The following is a 23,429-nucleotide window of genomic DNA, read 5'->3' on the forward strand; positions in this document are numbered from 1 at the left end:
TGAAATGGATTCCACAGTGATATATCTCATATTAAAATGTATATTAATTATCACACTTGTCAGATAGCTTGTATAATGTAGTAAATTCAGAATTTGTAAAAGTACATGCTGAACAAACCATTTGAATTGTCTGTCGTAAAGCAATATGCTCTGTCCTTTGTTAGCCTTTGTTGGCTTGACTAGGTAAGACAGATATGTTTAATGTACTACTAAATCTATGTTTTTTTTCCTTCGTATGACTGCTTATTTCTAAGTTGTATTCTGTTTCATTGCACAATAATTTAACCGTGTCTGTAGTTTAAGCATCTCTATTTTTGTGCTTCAATTCAACAAGCATGTGTGGTAGATACCTGTATTAGGTGCTCTGAGTTGTGCACACTCATTGCGGTATCGAACATATAAAACATTGTGTTTCATTCTTATTAATGTGTTTAATCTTTTTAAGAATAGACAGAGTACAGCCTCAGTGAAAACCCACACACACATACACACACGCACACACACACACACACACACACACACACACACACACACACACACACACACACACACACGGACACACACACACACACACGGACACACACACACACACACACACACGGACACACAGACACACGCATACGGACACACGGACACATACACACGGACACACGCACATGGACACATACACAAACACACACACGCATGGACACAAACACACACACACACACACACACACACACACACACACACACACACATTGACACATACACACACAAACACATGGACACAGACACACACACATACACACACATGGACACATACACACACACACACACGCACATGGACACACACACACACACACGCGCACATGGACACACACACACACACACACACGTTAGGCATATGTCTGATTGCTATTTTATTACCAACATTACCAAATGCCCACTACACTATCTCTCTCTCGTGCATTGATTTGATACTCAGTGTATGTAATAGTGATAAATCTGTACTTAATCCTAATGCAGTAGATATTGAATTTGGGGGCCTTACAAGATCATTCATATCTGACAAGAGGCATTACAAAAGAAGAAGACTGTACCTTATTTTCTAACACAGAGAAAACTGTGGCTGTAAAAGTAATTCAGCACTAGCAGACTCAATTTAAAAAATATATTTCACATCTGTTGAGCGGATTACGACTGAGCTAAGTAGCCTTTTTTCAGCAGAGGCCTGGGGAGAAAAGCTCCACAGTTTTACAATATTAGTGTTAGTGTCAGCGGGTTACAATGTATACATACAATGAAATACATGTTATCAGAAAAATAATGGAGAAAAAAAAACATAATAAGCATACATAAGATACATTATTTGATACATTTTCAGTAAACAGTGAAGAGAGTTCATTGTGTATGTATATATATATATATATATATATATATATATATATATATATATATATATATATATATATATATATATATATATATGTATATTTATTTATATAAAGTGTGGATAATTGCACATGCCAGTTAGTATTAAAACACCTCAGGTCTCTCCTAAAAAGAGGCCAATGACCTAGTGGGACAATACCTGCCAATAATGTGTAAATAAAAAAAAAATTTGGAAAATTCTGCATAGTGTGTTTTTAAAGACTGTGAATAGACTGTTTTTTAATGTAATTTTAGATCTCAGATGGTTTCACAGGCAAAACAGATCAGTTTTCAACAACATATTTTGCATTTTTGTAGTGCTTTATTTTAAATTAGCTTGAATGCTGTGATGTAACTTTTCAGTGTCACTGCTTATGTTTATCTGAAGCTTTTTTTGTACTTACATTATAATGGAGCAGAACTCTCTGCTGGGAAGTGCCCTCTTACAGAACCTCTTACATATACAGCTTGCCCGACAGCAGCTATTGAAGATCAAGAGTAACAGAGGCAGTAAGTGCGTAAGTGAAGGATTTAGTATTATTCTGTGTTGTGAATGCCGACAGCACTGGAACCCTGTAATCACGCATGCCTTACCATGATCTCAGTATAAGCATTCACAGGGAAAAGAAGAAAAAGAGGCAAAAAACAGTACAAACAGAAAACAAATCTGATTCTGGGCAACAAATAGCAAGTTATCCTACTGGAAATTAATAATGAGGAAAGCTGTAATAGGGATCCTGATTCCTTAATGTCCTTGGTTCCTTGAATTGTAAGAATAACCTACCTCTAAAAGTAATTTGTAGGTGACATACTCATAGTTAGACAGTACCAGAAAGTTGGAGCATATTTAAGAACAGATTTCCAAAGAGAAACAAGGGTAGAATAATTAAGTATACTCATTAGAGTTATGCAGGTTTAATTGAAGAGTTAAAGAAATGGCAGTCGCTTGGTGTGACAAATGTATGAATGTAAAAGTGTGATCAGAAGGCATGTTTAGCTTGCTGTGACAACATTATGTTCCAAAGAATATATGGAATATGGGCATATGATGATGCCTACTCTCTTAAATGTAGCTTATGCTCCAGGGTTTATGTTTCCCAATTTGGCAGTGGATCTTACTTCCGCAGTAAACTCTGGATGGTAACCGTTGTTCACAGGGGTCACAATAGGAATCAGACATGACTCAACTTAGACAGAAAGCATTTTTACAGTCCTTCTCTACCAGTCCAATCAGGCTTTTAGCAGTCTTAGTTTTACCTTGCATTTTCTTAGCTGCCACAGATGCATCATATTCATCCAGTTTACATGCATGCATATGGCTCTTAGCACAGCTCTGCCCAGCACCATGCTACTCACCTGCTATTATTTATCCTTCACTTTCTCCTCTATCTGTCTCAAGACTTGATGAATGTACCTGTAATCCCAGTGCACAACACCCGCTCAGGTAGAGCATTCCATGCATTCAATCAGGTCCATGCTGAAGTGGTTCCCTTAAACTGTAAGTAAGGTCCTCTCTTACTGTGGCTGTCCGTTGTGTGTATCTCTGCTGATGCAGATCTTCCTTCATGCTCTAATGTGCTAAGGTCATATCCTGTCTTTGTTTCCATCCCATAGAGTCATAATCTTTCTAGCATTTAATCATAATATAAACCCTCCATTCCACTTAGTACCATTTTTACCTTTTTTTAACCTTTCCAGTAGTGTTATCTAGGTGTTCTGATATGTTCTGCAGGATTGTATGCAGTACTGCAGATCACCATGGCTCTATGGAGTGGAAATTTAACCTTCGGGTGTTTGAAAAGTATTCTTCACAGAATGTATCACATCATCTTGCTAGATTTTACTTTGGCCATTTAGCCCTTTATGTAGCTGTTCATCTTGGGAGTTACAGCTGCGCACAAGTACTTCTGAAACTCCTTTTCCATTTCATTCCCTTCAGTGCATACTCGCCCGAGAGTTGCTGCAGCCCAGCTTGAGCACTTTACACTTTTTTGGCATTGATCTTTAACTGCCATGTTGTTCTGCACTGGTTTAGTTTCCCCAGGTCCCTTCATAATAAGATTACCTAATTCTCTACCATTTTCCATATCTTGATATCCTCTGAAACAATCTGCTGTTGTGCTTCAACTTGTTGATATGTCCAAAACAAGACATCAAATACTGTAGTCTGTAGCAACTAATTGTGGAATTGCAGTGGTCACGGACTTCTCCTGAGATGTATTACCCCTCAGCACTGGACTCTTTGTCCTTTTTGGAAGTCATACTTTTACCCAATTAGTGAACATTCTCCCTCCTCCCATTACCTACATCTTTCTTATCTGTCTACACTGGGATACAGAATTTAATGCCTTGCTAAACTTAAGACATGCAACATCAATTGGTCTTTCCTTGCCAATCTGTGTGACCACCCATTCAATGAAATTAATTAAATTTGGAAGAACGTTTATGCCTTAATTTTTTGCTCCTTGTCTTGGAACTGGCTGTCCTGCAGAAATGCTGCTGGCTTTTCCCTGTGATTCTTTTTCATAACATTTCCAAATGCTAAAGTACAGATGATTAATCTGTAATTCTTAGGAGTGGCCTTGCTTCCCAGTTATGTATGGGCACCACAGAGATGTTCTTCGTGTTTCACTGTTGCAGTCATCACATTTGGGTTATTTGCTTGCAGTAGCCCTCAGTCGGCCTGATTAACAAAGTCTTGGGTCCTGCGTCGATTGCTGTCTCTTCTTCTGTGACGTCAGGTCGTCAGGGGTATAAAACATGCAGCCAATGACATTACGTCAGTCTTTCTTGCCGTGCGGTGCCCGAAGCAGAAGCAGTTCACAAGTGCTGGTCAGCCGACTCCTGAAATTTTCATTTTCGAATTTCAGAATGAAGTCTTCAACTAAAAGCTAAGTACCCCGTTGGGGAAACTTTTTCTTGCTCTAAACCGATGTCAGTAAAAGTAAATAATTGCATTTCTTGTGGAAAGCAAATACCTCATAAAGATTTTCATTCGTACTGTATTCCTTGCCTAGGCCCTGACCACGATGTACCTTGCTGTCAGTTTTGTGCCTTATTTAAACCTCGAACTATCAGTCATAGGTATATTTTCGCTTCTAAATATTTTGGTGCTCAGTTCAATTATACTGGTATGTCTTCAGTAAGCCATCCGACGTCTGACATTCCGAAAAAATGCAAAGATAAAGACAGAGACAGGCTGCCTAGGTCCAAAGCTGCCGATGATGTTTCTCCTAAGCCAGTCGCCAGTTCGCCGGTACTCAGTGAGGCACTTTCGCAGCCCCTGATACCCGCTACTTCAGATTCGCAGGCCTCTACTGAGACCCATTCTGAGTCTGGTATGCTGCAAGATGCTTCAACTGTGGAACCTGCGGTTGTCTCTACCTTGGATGGGTCCAGAGCCACTGTGCAGGCACCGGTTTCTGAGGGTGTATTCAGGCTTACTCACTTGCATATTAAACCAATGCCATCTTCTTCTTCAGGGCCTAAAACTCGAACCATGCCTAGAAAACTGATGCCCCTACCACATGGTCAGGCCTCTATGCCTAAAAAAAAATTATAAGAATGGCTGAAAACCTTATTACTTTAATCAGGGGAAGCCACCCTTCCCCCTCTAAGAGACCTAGGACTGAGTTTGCTTATGATACTTCTGACCAGGATTCTGAAATTTCTGTTTCCTCTGATGACCAGGATTTACTCTTATCTACCTATGAGGATTCTGATGCTGAGGACTCAGTTCCCTCTGCTTCCCCCCCCCAGAGGATTTCTCTTTTGGTGAAACCTTGCATAACCTCAGGGAGCATTTTCATTGGGAAAGTCAGGATTTCTCTAATTCTAAAAAGAGGCTTAGGGATTTCTTATTTCTGCCCCAGCACAGGCCCTTAGCCATACGCTTAAACAGAAAATTATGTTGATTCCTGATTGTGCTGAAAATATGGATTTACAGGATTTAATGCATTCTGCTGAACAAGTTGGAAAACATACTTTGCACTGTGGTTTTGATTCACTAGAGGCATCTTGCAGGGCTGCTGTAACTGGGTCTGTACTTAGAAGGCATGCTTCGCTTAAAGAGCAATCCTTGCCAGATCATGTTAAAGTTAAATTACTGGATGCTCCCTTAAATCAGGACCGCCTGTTTGGCAACAAGGCAGAAGAAGTTCTTAAAAAGATGGAGGAAAAAGCTAAATCTATGCAAACTGTTAAATATTTTTTACAAGTACAACCTCCAAGATTTAGTAGGCATTGACCTTCTAAGAACTGGTCCTTTTCTGCCTCTTCCAGACCTTTTTAGTCCAAACCCAGATCCAGCAGAGCACCCAGGCTTCAGTCCCAGGGTACGCACAGGACTAAGCAGTGGGGGGCCTCCACTACCAAATCTGGGAGTAATAAAACTCCCCCTTATGGTAAACTGTCTCAATGACTTCATTTTAGAACTTCCAAGCACTTTTCAACTGACTGCCCCTTTAAGGGGAAAGATTGCTCTGCATGCAAAGAACTGGGAGCTCATTACCCAGGACAAATGGGTTTTAAATATACTGTTCCAAGGATGCAGATTTCATTTCCACATGTAACCAACCCCAAGCGGTTGGCCAGATCTACCCCCAAATCATTGGGCAGAGGCCCAAAAGCAAGTACTCTCCCTCTTAAGCATAGGGGCTATTCAATTGGTACCAGAAGAGGAAAAGGGACAAGGTTTCTACTCGAGACTTTTCCTGGTACCCAGAAAAGGCAATTCATGGCATCCTATCCTGGACTTGTCTACTCTAATCACCTTTTTGGTGATTCCAAAATTCAAGATGCTGACTCTTCATCAGTTGTTTCCTATGTTAGGCAAAGATGCCTGGTTGGCAACACTAGATTTAAAAGAAGTATACCTGCACATCCCAATCAGGGAATCTTGCAGAAGATACCTATGCTTCAAAGCAGGCTACACACACTAATCAGTTCTCTGCACTGCCCTTTGGCTTATCTACTGCACCCAGGGTATTCACAAAGTGCCTAGCTCCAGTCATTGCATTTTGCAGGCAAAGAAATATTCAAATATACCCATACCTGAATGATTGTCTAATTCAGGCAGAAAGCCAGGACATACTTTTGAATCATCTGGCCTTTGTACAAAGGTTGCTAACTTGTCTGGGGTACACACGAAAAGAAATCACACCTGGCACCCTGTCAACAAATTATATTCCTGGGAGCAAGCTTGAATACAACTTCCCAGATGGCTTTCCTCACGCCAGAGAAACAAATTCATTTGACAACCTACTTCAAACAAGTGACCACACAAACCCTGCTATCTGCAAGGCAAATACTGCAAGCCTTGGGGTTCATGGCCTCCTGCATTCTTCTAATTCAATATGCAAGACTGCATATGAGAAAACTACAATGGTATCTAAAAAGCCTATGGTGTCAACATTCTCAGGATCTAGAAGCAATGATTCCTATCATACCTTGCCTACGCCTAGAGTTCCTTTGGTGGGCAGAGGCCTGCCACCAAAACAAGGGACTACCATTCACACTACCCCCTGCCGCCCAAACCCTAACAACAGATGCATCAGACTATGCATGGGGGGGGGGGCTCACCTGGCAGGGAAGTGCATTCAGGGCAAATGGAACCCGAGTCAAATGCACCTGCATATCAATCAAAAAGAAATGTTAGCTGTACAGAATGCTCTGACAGCCTTCAAGGACCACATTCTTCCAGGACAATTAATGGTAAAGACGGACAACACCACTGTTATGTGGTACATAAACAAGCAGGGGGGTACACATTCTTACCCCCTCTGCAGACAAGTCATGGCATTGTGGAACACAGCCTTGAGCTACCAAGTGCATCTACAAGCTCAATTCCTGCCAGGAAAACTAAATACACTGGCAGACGGACTAAGCAGAAACCTCATGGACCCACACGAGTGGAAACTGGAACCAAGGATTTTCAACATGTTAACAAGCAAATGGGGGAGCCCAGATATAGACCTGTTTGCCTCCCCCCAGAACTATCAATTGGACAAATTTTGCACAAGGACTCCCCACAAACAAGCTTGGAAAGTGGATGCTCTGTCCTTCAGCTGGAAAAACTTATCAGTTTATGCCTTTCCTCCTCTGCCTCTGCTCTCCAAGGTACTACTAAAGATCAAACATGACAGACCAATGACGATTTTGATTGCACCAGACTGACCACGCCAGCACTGATATACCTCTTGCACAGTGTGTCACTGTTGGCCCCATGGCACCTGCCTCAGACTCCTTACTTGTTGTCTCAGCAGGAGAACCAGATTCTGCACCCTCATCTTCAAACACTGAACCTAGCAGCCTGGCTAATTACCTAATCTCTCCTTTACCATCCCTCAGTAAACCAGAAATGGACATCATCTTAGAGGCAAGGAGGCCTAGTACTAGAAAATCTTATGCTGAAAAATAGAAAAGATTCTGTGCCTGGAACCAATCTCAAAGGATGAGCACAACAGCACCCAATTTACCTCAGATTTTACAATACTTAACTAACATAACAGTGGTGTTGTCCATCTTTTTCCTCCATCAAAATTCACACCTCAGCCATTTCAGCACTTGGCTGTTGTGAAACTGTCTTGTTCCCTGCACATTTTATTCATCATAGTGGGATGGTATTTTCACTCTTCCCTTCACCAATTTTCACTTTCTGTAGGCTCTGGCTGTATAATGTATGGTTATTTGTACCTCTTTGGTAGACCAGAGAGGCTTTCTCCTCCCCTTGCTTTTCCTCTTTATTGTTATCCAGTTTGCCAACTTAAGTAATAATTTGAATCTATCCCACAACTCAATCTTGTGCCTTACGAAGTTTCTGTCTTCACCATCTGTCCTAGCTCCCTTAGTCCACCTTCCTCTAATCTCGCTATTCCCTCCCACTACTCTTTGTTACTGAACCATTCTGAGACATGACCCCTCTCTGCTAAACATACCCTAACATCCACTTAGTCTGTCTCATTCGTGCTCCACAGAACTGTATCCTGGATTTGTCCCCAGTATGCTAGTGTACCAGTTGGGTGACTCTTTCTTGGAAAATGGAATCACATAAGGTCCTTCTTCCTCCCTGCCCTTGATCCTGTGTACTCCTGTCCAGCTCATTACTTAATTTTTAGTGGAAAAACATGATAAGAAATGAGGATAAGAAAAACTCTTGATATTCTGTTGTACCGCATTTGTTAAAACTAAAAAGCATAGATGTGCCCAAGGGGTCCTCTTTGTAAGTTCAAGGACTGTCAGTGTAATCCTGAGAACTGTGTTAATCTAAGCACAATTTGGGGAAGTATATATTTAATCCAAAATTACTATATCATATAGAATTTCCTTTTCTTCAAAGTACAGTGATCTCAAAGATAGTAGATGTGAGCAGTATGTGTTTAGGGGTGAAGTCCCCCACATTGGTTTTACTGTGTAACAATGACATCCACAGTTTGCTGTTGCCTGTAATGAATCAGACATATTTTTTTAGTTTTGAAACTCACTCTGCCAAGCATCACATAGAAGAATTGGAAAGATTTAGAACCCCTGACATGAATACAGAGCTAATATGCCTTGGAAGGCTATTATAATTTTCTACATCCTTTCTTCATGCAAAAAGATGACAAGTGGTTATTATTCCGAGAAAGGCCATTGAAAACTGGCACACATTTCAGGTCATGGAAACTAATGCATTATTGGTAGGGTAGGACTAAAGGTCATAAAATCTACCTCCCCCAGTGGTGTAAATGCATAACACAAGCATGGCATTGCATGTTTTAAAAAAGCATGTTGCAGTGTATGTGCAGAAGTTAATTAGCAAGTTTAATCTGGTTATGTTTTGGAATATAGTATGTCTTAGTGGTGGCCATGGCTTAACAGTTATGTGGTTTATTGTATTAGTATCCTTTCTCAGCCATTCTGTCAAATTTCAAAGCCTGGATAATCTTTAGGTCAGTTTACCTTTATCCCACGTGCATAACATTGAAATGATCTAGAGATCATGTGTTTACTGTGTTGGTGATTTCTGTTAGTCAGTCAGTTACCCTCTCTACTGCTGATTGACAGCACATGGACTAGTAAGATTTAACACTTGTGTCAGAAAAGGGCTGTCGGTTTATTTCAAGTATTCATGCTTTTCCATTTTGTCTGAATTGCTTGTAATGTGTTCTGGTGTCTTCTGTGACTTCTTCCCACAGTCATCACCCAACAAGTTTATTTTGCTTCATTGGGAATATGATACATCTTACTGTTACATTATGCATTTGTTTCCATTATTAAGCTGGTATGTGGGGTACTTTAGTAGTAACTTACAAGTGATAATGCTTCACATTTGCATGGCTCTTTCCTTGTGCATGTGTGTCACACTGGCACAGATCATTGTAATGTCAGTCATCATGTTTTTGTCTTTCAGAAGCCTAGCTTGCTTGGAGAGCCACCAGTAGTGCTGTTTCAGAAGGCATTAGGCATCAGAGTGGCATCGAACTTGAACACTGCGAAGATATTTCTCAGTGACACACCAAAAGGTAATTTGGTATTTTAACTCAGAGATTGTACTTAGCAGTAGAATGAAACAATGGGCCTTAAACCTCTCTCATTCACTTCTGTGAAACACTTTCGTTTTTTTTTTTTATTATTGTATTTGTGTACTCATTTACCCATTACATGATAAGTGCTTTCACACATAAAATATTTTCACTGCTTTAATTTTATTCATATTGAGTCTTAGTAATGCCAAGTTTGAATTGCTGGCTTCTTAATTTCATTAGAACTTAATATATTTCACTTGTGCAATTTCAATAGCCATTCACCTACTATTAATCATCCTGTAAAACCCTTGTTGTGTCATCATATCTGCAGTCATCTACCTAGCTGTGTTAAAAGTACTAAATATATGTTATTGCGTAACTGTCTAAGAGACTTAATTTTGTGTAAGTTTTTATCTTTGTTTGGAAAAGCAAATATAAATGATTGATTAATTTTATGTAATGTATTAGCCTCGGTGCCCTTAGCAGTATAACTTTTCCTTTGTCTGTTGGTGGCACAAAGGCAGAACATCTGTCTACATTGCCAGTAATCCATGTTTGGAAGAGGACTCAGGCTATTGGTTACACTAGCCAGGGGGATATGATGAAGAAGCTGACAGCCAGCTCTCCTAGCCTGGGGAGTGTTAGACGTATACTGCTGACTGAACAACCTCTGTTGAAGGCAAGGGTGTCACAGCATCTTAGCAGGGCTAGGGGAAGTTGCAAAGTTATCCTGAAGTCATTGCAATAGCCACTTTCCCTGACAGGGATCCTTACCAATCCACCACATTCATTAAGGTGCCTAGATCCACAAATGGACCCCCCCCCCATTAGATCCTTCTCTAGTTTGTGAAAATTATAAGAGCATGCCAGAAGGCCCTTGTCCTAAGAAGTCAGGTGGGAAACCCTCAGTGAAGGGATATATTATAGATTTAAGGTAGGCGTGATTTGTGGATTAAGGGTTGGACTTGAAAGGGTGACACAACCAGAGGCTGAGTGGAGGTGGTTTTGATAAACAGAAAAAAGTGATAAGCTCACCTTAGAGATATATACAGACATGCTGCAGCTTCCATGTGTAGTTTAGGGAAATCCATCAAGAAACATAAAGTTTAAAGGAAAAAAATATTGGTTTATCATTTTTGTATGTTTTATTTTAAAAAGAAAGTGAACTATTGCATAATGTACTGAATGCTATGGTACTGATAGAGCCTTGTTGGCATCTGGGACTTCAGGTCAGCTGAAATCAAGTGGACACATTTCCACAAGTACTTAGCTGGAATATTCTATATGAAAGTAGCTATTAAATTAGAAAACTAACAACAAGAGGTGACTACATGTTGAATTTATTTTTCTGTGTCTATTTGTTACCATTTTCATAGATGTAGATTATATATTATGTTGTGTTATAGCAGTCCAGGACAAGAAAAATGAAGAATAATACATATAAAATTTACATTTATTGTGCCAAACCACATTCATTCCAACCTATTGCTTATATACCTCTGTATGGTGATTTCAGTAATGGTTGTTCCTCCAGTCAAAAATTACAACATCTCCAAATAACAGTACCCCACTTCTGTCTGTTGTCACCCTGTTTGTCCTTCCTTTTTTGCATTCTCTTCTATCCACCTAAATTGGTAACCCAACTTTATTTTCTTGCTTTACCCTCCCATGTTTTCCCCCTTCGGCAGTCAGTCTCTGCTCATACTTGCCATATCCACTTCTGGCCCTACCTTTTTCTGCTGTTTTGCTCTCTCTACTTGTCCTATCATGAACATCAGTCCTAGCTTTTCCTCTGGGGGCTAATACCCTTCCCATTGTCTCACCGCAGATATAAGTGCTATAAATTTAATTTTGTTTGTTTCTTTTCTGCAGTTATACTACCTTCCTCTGCTTCCCCAGCAAAACTCTACATACTGTTACCACATACATGAACTGGCCAACCTTTTTTCAGTACATCTCTTTTATACTGCTCTCTGTTGTGTGCTTTGACAAGTTAAAAGAAAGTTGGTCACTCCTGCCTGTCTACAAACTTAAATCTGATAGGCATTTTCTGTACTCATACAAAAGCTGCTAAGGCCTGGAACTCCTTACATGTATACGTAAGGTCTATACCCTCCCTCCCTTCATTCAAAACCACTTATGTGAGTCAATCCCTCCGAGCTACACACTCTAGGGACCTAAACCTTGTCACCACAATAAACAGAACATGCTGGAGGGATAGATTCCTGTCCCAGATTCTTCCCATACTCTGGAACAAACTACCTATCTATATCAAACAAAGCTCCTCATTAGCACTCTTCAAGAAAAATCTTGATGATTGGATGGGAGCTAGGAAATTCACCCCAGGGATCATATTTGTGGCTCTGCTTGTCAGGGGCACAGGAAAATAATTTTCTTAGGTGGCAAAAGCCAGGGTATCATTTGACTAGGCTTATGTAGGGCCTAGGGCCAATAGCCTTGTACCTACCTATGAATCTATGAACCTATAAACCAGAGCTGTGGATGAGGGCAAGGCAGTTCATACAGCCTACCTCGATCTGGCCAAGGCCTTTGATACCATTCCCCACTCAGGAATTATTGATAGACTCACCAAACTGGGTTGCAAACTGGCTCACAGTTAGAACCCACAGTGTGAAAGTAGCAGACTCCAACTGAGACTGCCGACCAGTCACAAGTGGAGTCCCACAGGGATCAGTCCTGGGTTCTGTCCTGTTTGGCATCTACTTCTCAGAAGTACAGGCCAACACAGAGGGACTCTGGCTGAAGAAGTTTGCCAAAGAGTGCAAGCTGGGAGCCATTATTAACTCCCCAAGTGATGTAGGTATTCTACAGAAAGGCCTAACCGAGACCAACGACTGGTGTTGATACCACGGCCTTAAGCTTAATGCCAAAAAATGCATCGTCATTCCCTTTGGGAAAAACTTAGTTCCCACTAATTACCACATTGATGGTAGCTCACTGAACACTGGGGACACAGCTTGACAGCAACCTCTCCTTCCACCACCACATTGCCACTGTGGTCAGAAAGTCCTTCTATGTGGCACATCTCATACCAAGGGTTTTGCATCCAGGAAGAAAGAGGTCATCATCTCTCTCTACTCTTCCCTCATTAGACCAATCATCAAGTGTAATGCCCCATTTGGCATGTACCACACTAAACACCTCCAACAGCTGGAAAGGCCACAAAAGTACCTCATGAAGAGGATCCTAGGCCTTAAACACATACCGTACATGGACAGACTCAAACAAATTCCAGCTTTTCTCTGTTTCATATCATCTATTAAGAGGCAATATCTGCTTGACTTACAAAGCCATGTCTGACCCAGCCCTGTTAGAAAAGTTACACCTAAATAAATCCCTCCGCACCACACGCTCCGTAGACCTCAACCTCATTACCAAAATCAACAGAATATGCTGGAGGGACAGGTTCATAAATCAGAGACTGCTCATGCTCTGGAATAGACTTCCCATACATGTCAAGCAGAGCACCTCACTGGCCCTTTTCAAGAAAAATCTTGATGAGTGGATGGGAAATATAAAGTTCTCCCCAGGGATCACTCCAGTGGCTCTACTTGATAAAGGCACCAGGAACTAAAGGCGGCATGATGGCAGGGCACTTCTATGGTCTAGGCTTGTAAAGGCTCCAGAGCCATTGGCCTAGTACACACCTATGAACCTATGAAAGACTTCCTAGCTAAAATCTGTCTCTGTTCTTGCTGAAAACCAGGATAAACTATATCCCTAAATGTGACCAAGTACCTTTTCATTCCTTATACCTCCTTACTCTCCCTTCTTCACTTACTTTTTCTGTAGATATACCGTAAGCTTGTTTTTCCCTCACTTCTTATTGCAATTCCTATTTGGATCATACTAACTTACCTTTAATTTCTCTATAAGTTGTCTAAAATTTCTCTAAAATATTAAATGATTGTGATATACCATATATCCATTCCTAACCAATGTTTTATATTATGTCTGATTTGTTAGAATTATTTATACTGCACATGTTTTTGTTTTATTTTTGAGGATTGTAAAATTATTGTTTTTAAAATGTTTTGTAATAATTTAGAGCTTTCTGCCTGGCCCTGCACAGAAAATGGACTTCTACCCAGGCAGACTTTCCCGGTAATTACATTTTTGTAAATAAGTAATAAATAAATAAAAAGCAGAGTGGTGGTATAAAACAATGCATTTTGTTCTACTCCACTAGGGGCTGTAGCTCCAAACAAGGATGGGGAATACTTCTGCAACAGTCATTTTAATTGCATTAGTGGACAATGTAGATGTCACTGAAAAAGAGGTTTCTTAACTTCATGGAGCTGAGTAGGCTGAAGGACCTCAGTCAGCAGGGTCTAAATAGACCAAGTGTTCCCTTCAGGCTACAATAATATAGCTCTTTTACTGGGAAATGGCCAAGGTGGTTCTTAGTGGACACTGCATACATACCTGGACTTTATTAAGGCTTTCATGTGGGTACCATACAAGACACTGGTTATTTTACTGAAGAGAACAAGAATGCTGCAGAATACCAAGTAAATAACAGGTTATCTGAAGGACTGGGGGGGCTGTCACAAGTGCATTGGCAGAAACCAAGTGTGTGTGTGTAAGAGCTCTCAGATGAGACAGGCAATGTGTTTTGGGTGTACTGCAGGGGTTTTGCACTACAGTTGAGTTTAAGTCTAATGGGTTGGAGACTGTCTATAGATAATTATAAACAAATCACTTGCTTCAGGAACCCAGGAAGGAGGCTAAAACAGAAGATATGAAAGAAGAAAATAATCTTGGAAATACTCATAAGTACACCAGTGTATTTCAACCACTAGGTAATGATACCAGCATGTATCAACAGATGTTTATTTATAAAAATATTCAAGTGCTTAAAACTAAGTATCTTCAAAAAAATAATAAATAGTGTACATGCAGAGCAAATGGGATTAAAAAGGCAGGCACAACTGTAAAATGCATATGTTATTTAAAAATCAAAAGTCTGAGCTGGCCATTTAAAAGTAGTGGTGATACCTGTGCCAGTCTCAAAATACATATTTCTGAAAAGATGGAATTTGAATGACATCCTAAAAGAGTTCTTTTTTTTTCTCAATAAATTTTTTATTAAGTATATAAAACAAGACATTTAGGAGTTTTGTACATGAAAAATAGATTTGAATAAGCATATTGTAACTTAAAAAAAAAAACAATCATTCAGGAGGGTTTACATATAGCACTGATAACAAAACATTATAAACTATATACACTATATACAGGTTAGGCATCCTGTAAAGAGAAAATAAATAAGAAAAAAAAAAAAAAAAAAAAAAATACCATCGTAAAACAATAAAAGAATTGAAGACATTAACTATTGATAATATTTAAAACTTTTTCTAATACTAACTTTTTCAATGCCTTTTTTTTTGGACTTCTAGCTATGTTCCTTTGAGCATCAATATATGAATAAGCCATTTTTTGAAAAGTAATCCAATTTAGTTTGGTGCGATCAAGCCAATTTTGTGTTATGTAGAGTTTTAATAAGGAGCAAATAAAGATGATAACATGAGTATCTGATTTTGAAAGATGAATTAATGGAATATGAAGAATAGCAAATTCCCAGGACAATGTAGACTTATGGTACCCCATTCGCTGTAGTCTGACTTTCAAAGAGGTCCACAATCTATGAGAAAAATGACAATACCACAAAATGTGGAGAAGATCTGCTTGGGGGTGATAGCAGCATGAGCATGCTGAGGATTTGTTTGGGTTGAATTTATTTAATTTATATGGGGTATAATAGGCATCATTATTAATCATTAATTGTGTGTATAATAATTTTTTGAAAGGGATATATTCCTTTGTAAATCTGATAGACAAAAGTTTCTGAGACTCAGATGTCCGGGAGTTATAATTTAACCATACATTAGATAAAAGACAATTGTGATCCATCATTAAGCTCTTTATCAACTTGTAGGAATTTGAAAGCATTTTATCTGATGAAGATAGTATTTTGATAACTGTGTTGAGATTATTCATTTGATGTTCTATGGGGTCTATACATAAAAACTTATTTTTAATTATTACTCTTAATTGACGAAGAATTGGCGAATAGTTCCAATTAACTTTCAAAATCTTACGCCAATCAGGTAAAGATAAGTCAATATGTTTCAAAATATCTCCAACTTTTAAATTTTTTATTAGAGGATATTTTGTTAAGTTAAAAGGTTTGTTATCAATCATTATATTTGGGTTTAGATGAATTGGTTGGATAAAATGAGAAATCTTATCTAAATTGCACAGTTTAAGTAAAGTTTGAAAAGCTTTAATCTTTTGTTTAATAAAGATAGACAGATTTTTAGTAGATGTGGTATCCAAAGAGATAAACGGAACAGCTTCTGGGTTTATATTTTTTGAAATGACGTAATTATACCATATTTTTATCCATAAAGAATGATTTATATGAGAAATATTCTTGAAATTAGATATGGTGAAAAGTTTATTAGATGAAACAATCAAATAATAGAGATGAAGGTTAGGAAGACCCAAACCACCCCTGTCCTTAGAAATTGATAATCTGGAATATGAAATTCTAACAGATTTGGGGAACCATAAAAATTTAGCCAGAACTTTATTTACAGACTCAAAGAAGGATTTCGGAATTATCTGGTCAGATGACGTGAATTGGTAAAGGAATTTGGGCAAAATGTTCATTTTAATTATGGCAGCCTTTGATAAAAGAGAAAGATTTAGATGTTCCCATCTGTTTATATCAGATAATATTGAGTTCCAAACTTTATATATGTTATTTTGAAAAGAAGATTTATTATTGTGTTCTAAGTTGATACCTAAATATTTTATATTATAAGTAAACTGAAATTGATGATCTGAAAACAGAAATGTTTTATGTACTAAATGATTTAAAGGAAATATATAGGTTTTGGAGGAATTTAAAAGATAGTTCGAAACAGAAGAGAAGTAATCAATAGAGTTAGTTATTTTTCTATAGTCAGATAGTGGGGTTTGAAAGTAAATTACTAGGTCATCAGCAAAGGCTGAGAAATAAATTTTGGTGTTGAGAATTCTAGGGACATTGTGAAAAGTATTTTGAATAATATATAACAACAAAGGTTCTAAGTAAATATTAAAGAGAAAGGGAGACAATGGACAGCCTTGTCTTGTTCCTCTAGTAATCTTTATAGGAGAAGAAAAGTGACCATTAATGTAAAGTCTAGTAAACATATCTTTGTACAATACTTTTAAAAAGTTTATAAAGAATAAAGGAATATTGAAATAAGACATAGTCTGAAAGAGAAAGTTCCAACAGACTCTGTCAAAAGCATTTGATGCATGAATGATCAAAGCATATATTGGGTTTGTATCTTTTTTAATAAGATGAATGATAGACTCTAAGGACAGTGTATTATCCCAGGCATGTCTGCGGGACATAAAACCAGATTGATCTTGAGAAATAATTGAGGGTAAAATCCGTTTCAATCTATTAGCCAAAATAGATGATAAGATCTTAATATCTACATTTATTAAAGAAATGGGTCTATAATTAGCTGGGTCAGATTTTTCTTTATTACTCTTCAGAATTAAGATAGTTTTAGATGTATTCCAATGAATGTCCGAGATATCATTAACTCTTATATAATTATATACTTTGAAAAGAAAGGGAAGAATTACCAATTTAAAAGTTTTGAAGAATTCCGGAGTGAAACTGTCAGGACCAGGAGATTTACCAGATTTAAGATTATCAATTGAATCCGAGATTTCTTGTAAGGATATAGGAGTAGAAAGTAGACTTTGTTGGTTATCATTTAGTTTAGGGAAATGCAGAGAATTTAAAAAGGTTTTTATGTGATTATCATTACTAAAATTAGAAGACTTTGAATATAAATCAGTAAAAAGAGAAGTAAAGAGCTGAATAATTTCTTCATCTGTGTTATATAATCTATTCTTATAAAACAATGATGAGATTTTTGGTCTGTTAAAATTAATTTTAATAATTCTAGCTAGTAGTTTAGAAGGAACCTGGGCCCATTCTGAATATGAAGCAAGTAACTTTTGTTCAGCTAAAGATAGATTATTTTGATGAAGCAAAATTAAATCTTTTTGGCATTCAAGAATTTGCTTTTCTATAGTACAGTCATGGTTCATTCTAAGTTGATTTTCCAGAGATAGAATTCTAGATTTTAGGAACTCCTCTTTCTTAAAGTAAAGTTTTTTGAAATAGGCCGCTTTACTGATAAATAGTCCTCTTAATCTCGCTTTACATGCAGCCCATTGTATGTCATAAGGGATATCTGATTATCTCAAGTTACCTTCCATTTCCTGTAAAATTTCGGAACATTGTTTACAAATTTCTTCATTTAGTAGTAAATTATTATTTAAAGACCATTTATTCAAATTAATTTTATTTTTAATATTAGTATTTATGTTTAATTTTAATAAAATTCTTGAATGGTCCGAAAAAAATCTAGGTTCAATATTAAAATCTAAAATATACTTTGAGATAGAATCAGAAATTAGAAAAAAATCCAATCTGGACCATGAACGATAACACTAAGAGTAATAGGTATAAACATCATTTCTATTTGAGATTTTAACAGTATGTAGTGGGTCCATTAAATTATAATCCATCATCAAATCATTAAGAGCCATAGTAGATTGATAGTTATAAGAAACAGTGGAGCGAGAACGATCAATTTCTGGATTTATTACTGCGTTCCAATCACCACCTACTATAATATAATGGTCTTTATATGATGTGAGAATATTATAAATTTTTAAAATGAACAAATGCTGTAAATTACATGGGCCATATATGTTTAAAACTAAAAGAGGTTTATCAAGACCATGGATAGAAGTGGTAAATAAACACCATCTACCCTCATTGTCAAATTTCTCATCGATAATGTTCCCCACGAATTTTTGCTTAATGATTATGGCTACACCTCTGGAATTAGATGAGTCTCCTGAGGCTACAATCCTCTTGATCCATTTTTTATTCCTCTCTTTATTCCAATCAAGTCGAGGAATATGGGACTCTTGAATAAAACAAATATTGGCCTGTGACTTAAAAATCAAATGAAACAATAATTACTTTTTTGCTTTGGTTTGAATACCTCTAACATTCCAAGAATCCAATATTATATCAACTGGCATATTCAAAGCATACAACTAGTATTGATGCTGTAAAGAAAACAAAGTAAAATCCCAACAGCACTTAAACCAGTACATCCGAGAAATAATAAAAAAAACAGATTTAGACTGGACAGTATTTGAATATACAATCAAATCAACAAATAACACATGTAGAAGAAAAATCATATCAAGAGTACTATAAGATTTATTTATATCCTTTATCCTGACCCTAGTGCCTACCCACCAAACACCTAATGATAAAGGAAGATCAGATGCGAATAAAATAGAAGTTGAAATTTTAAATAATAAAAGTATCAGGTTAACATAAAGAATACTCAATGAAAGCCTAACAAAAATTAAAACCAGTATTACACTACTAAACCTATATACAAGACTAACTAATTTCAAGATGTCCAACATATTCAATCCCTACTTAATATATTAAACTACAAGCTCCTATTATTAAGTAAAAATATATAATAATAAAATGAATTTCCTCAAGTATTTCAAGAAAGGAGAGAAAAAAAAAAACGATATTAACTAACAAAAAACATCACAGCCTAACAAATAATATGATGAAAACAAAACATATGTAAAATAACATATATTGATATTAAGAGACAAATATAATAATATTACTATATATATAAATAATCATATGAGAAACTAGTAATAAACGTATCATATATAAAATGATGTTTTAGTTATGTATAGAGAAAATAGCTATAAATAATGCAAAACAAAATAAGATTATGCACTATCAAGTAATCGCACAGTAAACAACAACAAACTTGTCAGTAATCATATAGAGAATAACTATTACAAAAAATATCTAAAATTATGAGTATAAGGATTTAAATATATTCCAAATATAGCAAAGACTATCCCCTAAGAGACTTAACTTTTATAAAACAATCCCATATAAATGAATGTTAACTGTCAAAATAGCTGTTACATAGCAACATCACTCAGTAGTTTACTGTATATTGAATAGACTTTGTCGCCATCTAGTGGTAAGAGATGAATACAAATAAAAACTACTGGACAATACCTTGACCCACAGTATATTCACTAGATTAAAAGGATACTACTGTAGATTTATATATTTTGAAAGAATAATTGTAAAATGCTTGAATCATTAGCTCTGTTAGTTGTAAGGTTATAATGTCCTTTTAGAATATAAGGAAGCAGTATGGCAACAGGATGTAAAATATACAGAACTCGTATGCACTCTCTTTATAATATCCAAATCAAGCAAAACAAATAAGCTAAATTCCAAAATAGTCAAACAGTTTACACCTAAACATGTATATTTTACCCAATGAGATTAAAGTTAACTCCATCTAAATTTTACAACAATTTATCTGTGTAATAGCTTGCTAAACATAACATACAATTACAGTCCCCTCATATTACTTATAGTTAATTGCATATAGTTCTTGAATGAACAAGCAAACAGTGTAGATAAAATATACAGTTTAACATTATGTTATATTTCAAAATATGCATTTTCCCGTCTGCTCATTCTTGTGCACTTATAATGAATGGGACTAACCTGTTCTGTTGATTTATGAATAACTTCCGCCTTAGTAGTCAAAGGCAAATACTCGCATTAAAGCGAGAAAGACATGTAGAGAATCACTGGTGGTATTGTGTAAAGATCACTTATTTAATGCATAAAAAAAGTCATCGCTTAGACACAGACACTCTAAGAGTGAATAAAAAGGTATAAGAATCCTTCCTGAAGACTAGTACGAGCTGACGAGAAGCGCCACTGTGAAAGTGAAGCTAGCGGATCTCCACAGCAAATGATGATGTCACCATCAGTCTCCGAGAGTCCGTAAGAGGTGCGTGATCAGATACAGATGCAGCTGGTGTTACAAGCAGAAGATTTTCTCTTTGTATAGTCTCGAGAGGCGAAATTTCTCCCTCCATAAACCACACAACTGGCGCAGGGGACTGCAATCTAAAAACTAGAAAATACTAATGCACTATATTCGCAAAAAGCGAAAAAGATAACTATATGACTGTTTGAAAGTCAGATAATAATACTAGAACTCTGTCAAGCATATATTTTCACAATAATATTAGCTTTTGCCAGAATTAAATAAAGAATATACTCAATACAACTTATTAGGGAAAAAAATAGGATTAAGCAATAACAGACATATACATTCTAAAGCATAAATAATGACAGAAAAATATCACTTTTGAAATACATTAAAAGTAACATATTATGATACAGAGTCAGGAAGCTTTTTAAATGTTTTAAAAAAAATATCTTTAGCATCTTTGGGGTCAGAGCACACAAACCTTTTGTCATTGGCTGTAAAAGACAAGGTATTTGGATAAGACATACGAAATCTTATCCCTCTTTTTATCAAGTCTGCACAATAAGGGGAAAGTTTTTGTCTATTTAATTTTATTTGAGAAGGAAGATCCTGGGAAAATGACAGTTTATGAGATTTCCATATACATTGTTTTTTACTTTTAGCTGCATCCAGGATTTGGAAAGTATCTTGAAAGTTTAATAACTTAGTATAAATAATCCTTGGTGAGGAAGAATCCTGTCTTGCACGTAATGCTCTATGTGCTCTCTCTACAATTATAGATTTTGAGGATGTTTCACAGTTTAATAATGTTTCGAAGATGTTCTTAGTCACAGATAACAAGATTTTATTGTCATAAGATTCAGGCAAACCACGAATACTGATGTTATTTCTTCGACTTCTGGCTTCCAAATCCAGCAGCTTAGCTTGTGTATCAGAAATAATCTTATCTTTAGATTTAAGGTCACTTTCCAATGAATCAGTTTTTATCTCTAAAGCTGTATTTCTATTTTCAATCATATCCATTCTATCATTTATTTGTTTTAAAGTTTTACTAAAATCAGCAAATTGTTCTGAGAAGTTTTGGATAGCACTTTGGATAGGATTTAATGCTATTTTTAGTTCATCTAAGTGAAAATTTGAATCATTTAAGTCTTTATTACTTACTTTGGAAGTTTCAGTAGATTGTTTAGATGTCCTTAATCTTTTTGAACTGGAATCTTTTTCAGGAGAGAGCATTGAAGAGAATTTGGCCTTTGTAGGTTGAGTCTCCATGGAGTCAGATTTTGTAGCCATGCCCAGAGATGAAGTGCAATTGGCAGGATATCAGGATACCAGGAATAGACTGAAGCAGCAAGTGTCCAAGCAGATGTGATACCAGAATTGTTCTGAGGTAAAATAAATCCCAGGATAAGAAATTCAGAGAAAAAAATAATCCAAATGCGTAGAAAAAGATTTATAAAATCTTTTTGTAAAAAAAAACTGAGGAAAAAGTTTGGTACAAAGTTGTAAAAAAAAAACAGGAGTTGAATAGCTGTGAGGAGCTCAAAGAGTAGGGACTAATCTAGTCGGCAGCCATCTTGGAATCTCTGACATCCTAAAAGAGTTCTTGGATTCACTCATTGTGTGAGTTTAAAAGGGAAATCTTTATGGGTAGAAAATGGAGCTCACAACCCCTCCCTTGCACTTGTCCACCTCATTTACCTCTTTGCTTGAATCCACCCTGAAGTGTGGTGTTCACCCTGGAGAATGTACCTTAATAAAATCTCAGGCTGGTGATTAAAGGTATACAGAAAGTGGCATCTGTTCCTTTGAAGGGTCTGCAGGAAATTGCTTACGTGACAGGGTTTGATGTGGTAGATTTGTTTAGCCTTAAGTAATTAAAGGATGTGCAAATAAGCCGATCTGCCAGTTTGCATGTCTTTGAATCTCCGTTATTGCAGTGACTTGCAGCTCAGCGTTGATCTGTATGTCATGGTAGTAACCTGCTGCCAGTGTAGACATTGGCTTTCCTCCCTACAGTCACTCTGAAATACACACACACACACACACACACACACACACACACACACACACACACACACACACACACACACACACACACACACACACTACCACTACATACTACACACTACACACTCCCTGCTCCCCTGTCTTGTCTGGCCTCCCATGGTTCTTCAACCCCTGATCACTGTAATCTTTTGTGTACCATTGTGGCACACTTGTAGTTGCCCTAGTGGCTAGAGATTCCCCCAACCCTGATCGCTGTTCTGTTCTACATGCCATTGTGGCATTTAAAGGTAGAAACCCTGGTATCCAATGCCCCCCACTTCCCAATCCCCATCCTGAAGTCTGTATCATTATGGCACTTAGAGGTTGCTTAATCCCTGGTGTCTAGTGGCTCCCCCCAAATCTTCACCCTTGATCCTGTTACTGCTGTACATGCTGTTATGGCACTTAAAGTTAGAAATCCCTGGTGTCTAGTGATTCCTTCCCCCACTCTGATCCCTGTACTGATGATGGTGCTGTTATGGTACTTGTGTTAGAATCAT

General features: G+C 37.1%; 1 protein-coding gene across 1 annotated transcript in view; it reads left to right on the forward strand.

Annotated features, from left to right (window-relative positions):
- The window catches only part of RAVER2 (ribonucleoprotein, PTB binding 2), a 2,410,893-nt gene that overhangs the window by 1,883,042 nt on the left and 504,422 nt on the right, over positions 1-23,429 (forward strand). The window contains exons 7-8 of the mRNA XM_044085561.1: positions 1,829-1,930; positions 9,802-9,913. Coding sequence (XP_043941496.1) covers positions 1,829-1,930; positions 9,802-9,913 — 214 coding nt within the window. The remainder of the gene's footprint in view (positions 1-1,828; positions 1,931-9,801; positions 9,914-23,429) is intronic.

The sequence above is a fragment of the Protopterus annectens genome, chromosome 10.part0, assembly GCF_019279795.1.
Source record: "Protopterus annectens isolate FY-2018-M chromosome 10.part0, PAN1.0, whole genome shotgun sequence".
NCBI classification, from domain to species: Eukaryota; Metazoa; Chordata; order Ceratodontiformes; family Protopteridae; genus Protopterus; species Protopterus annectens.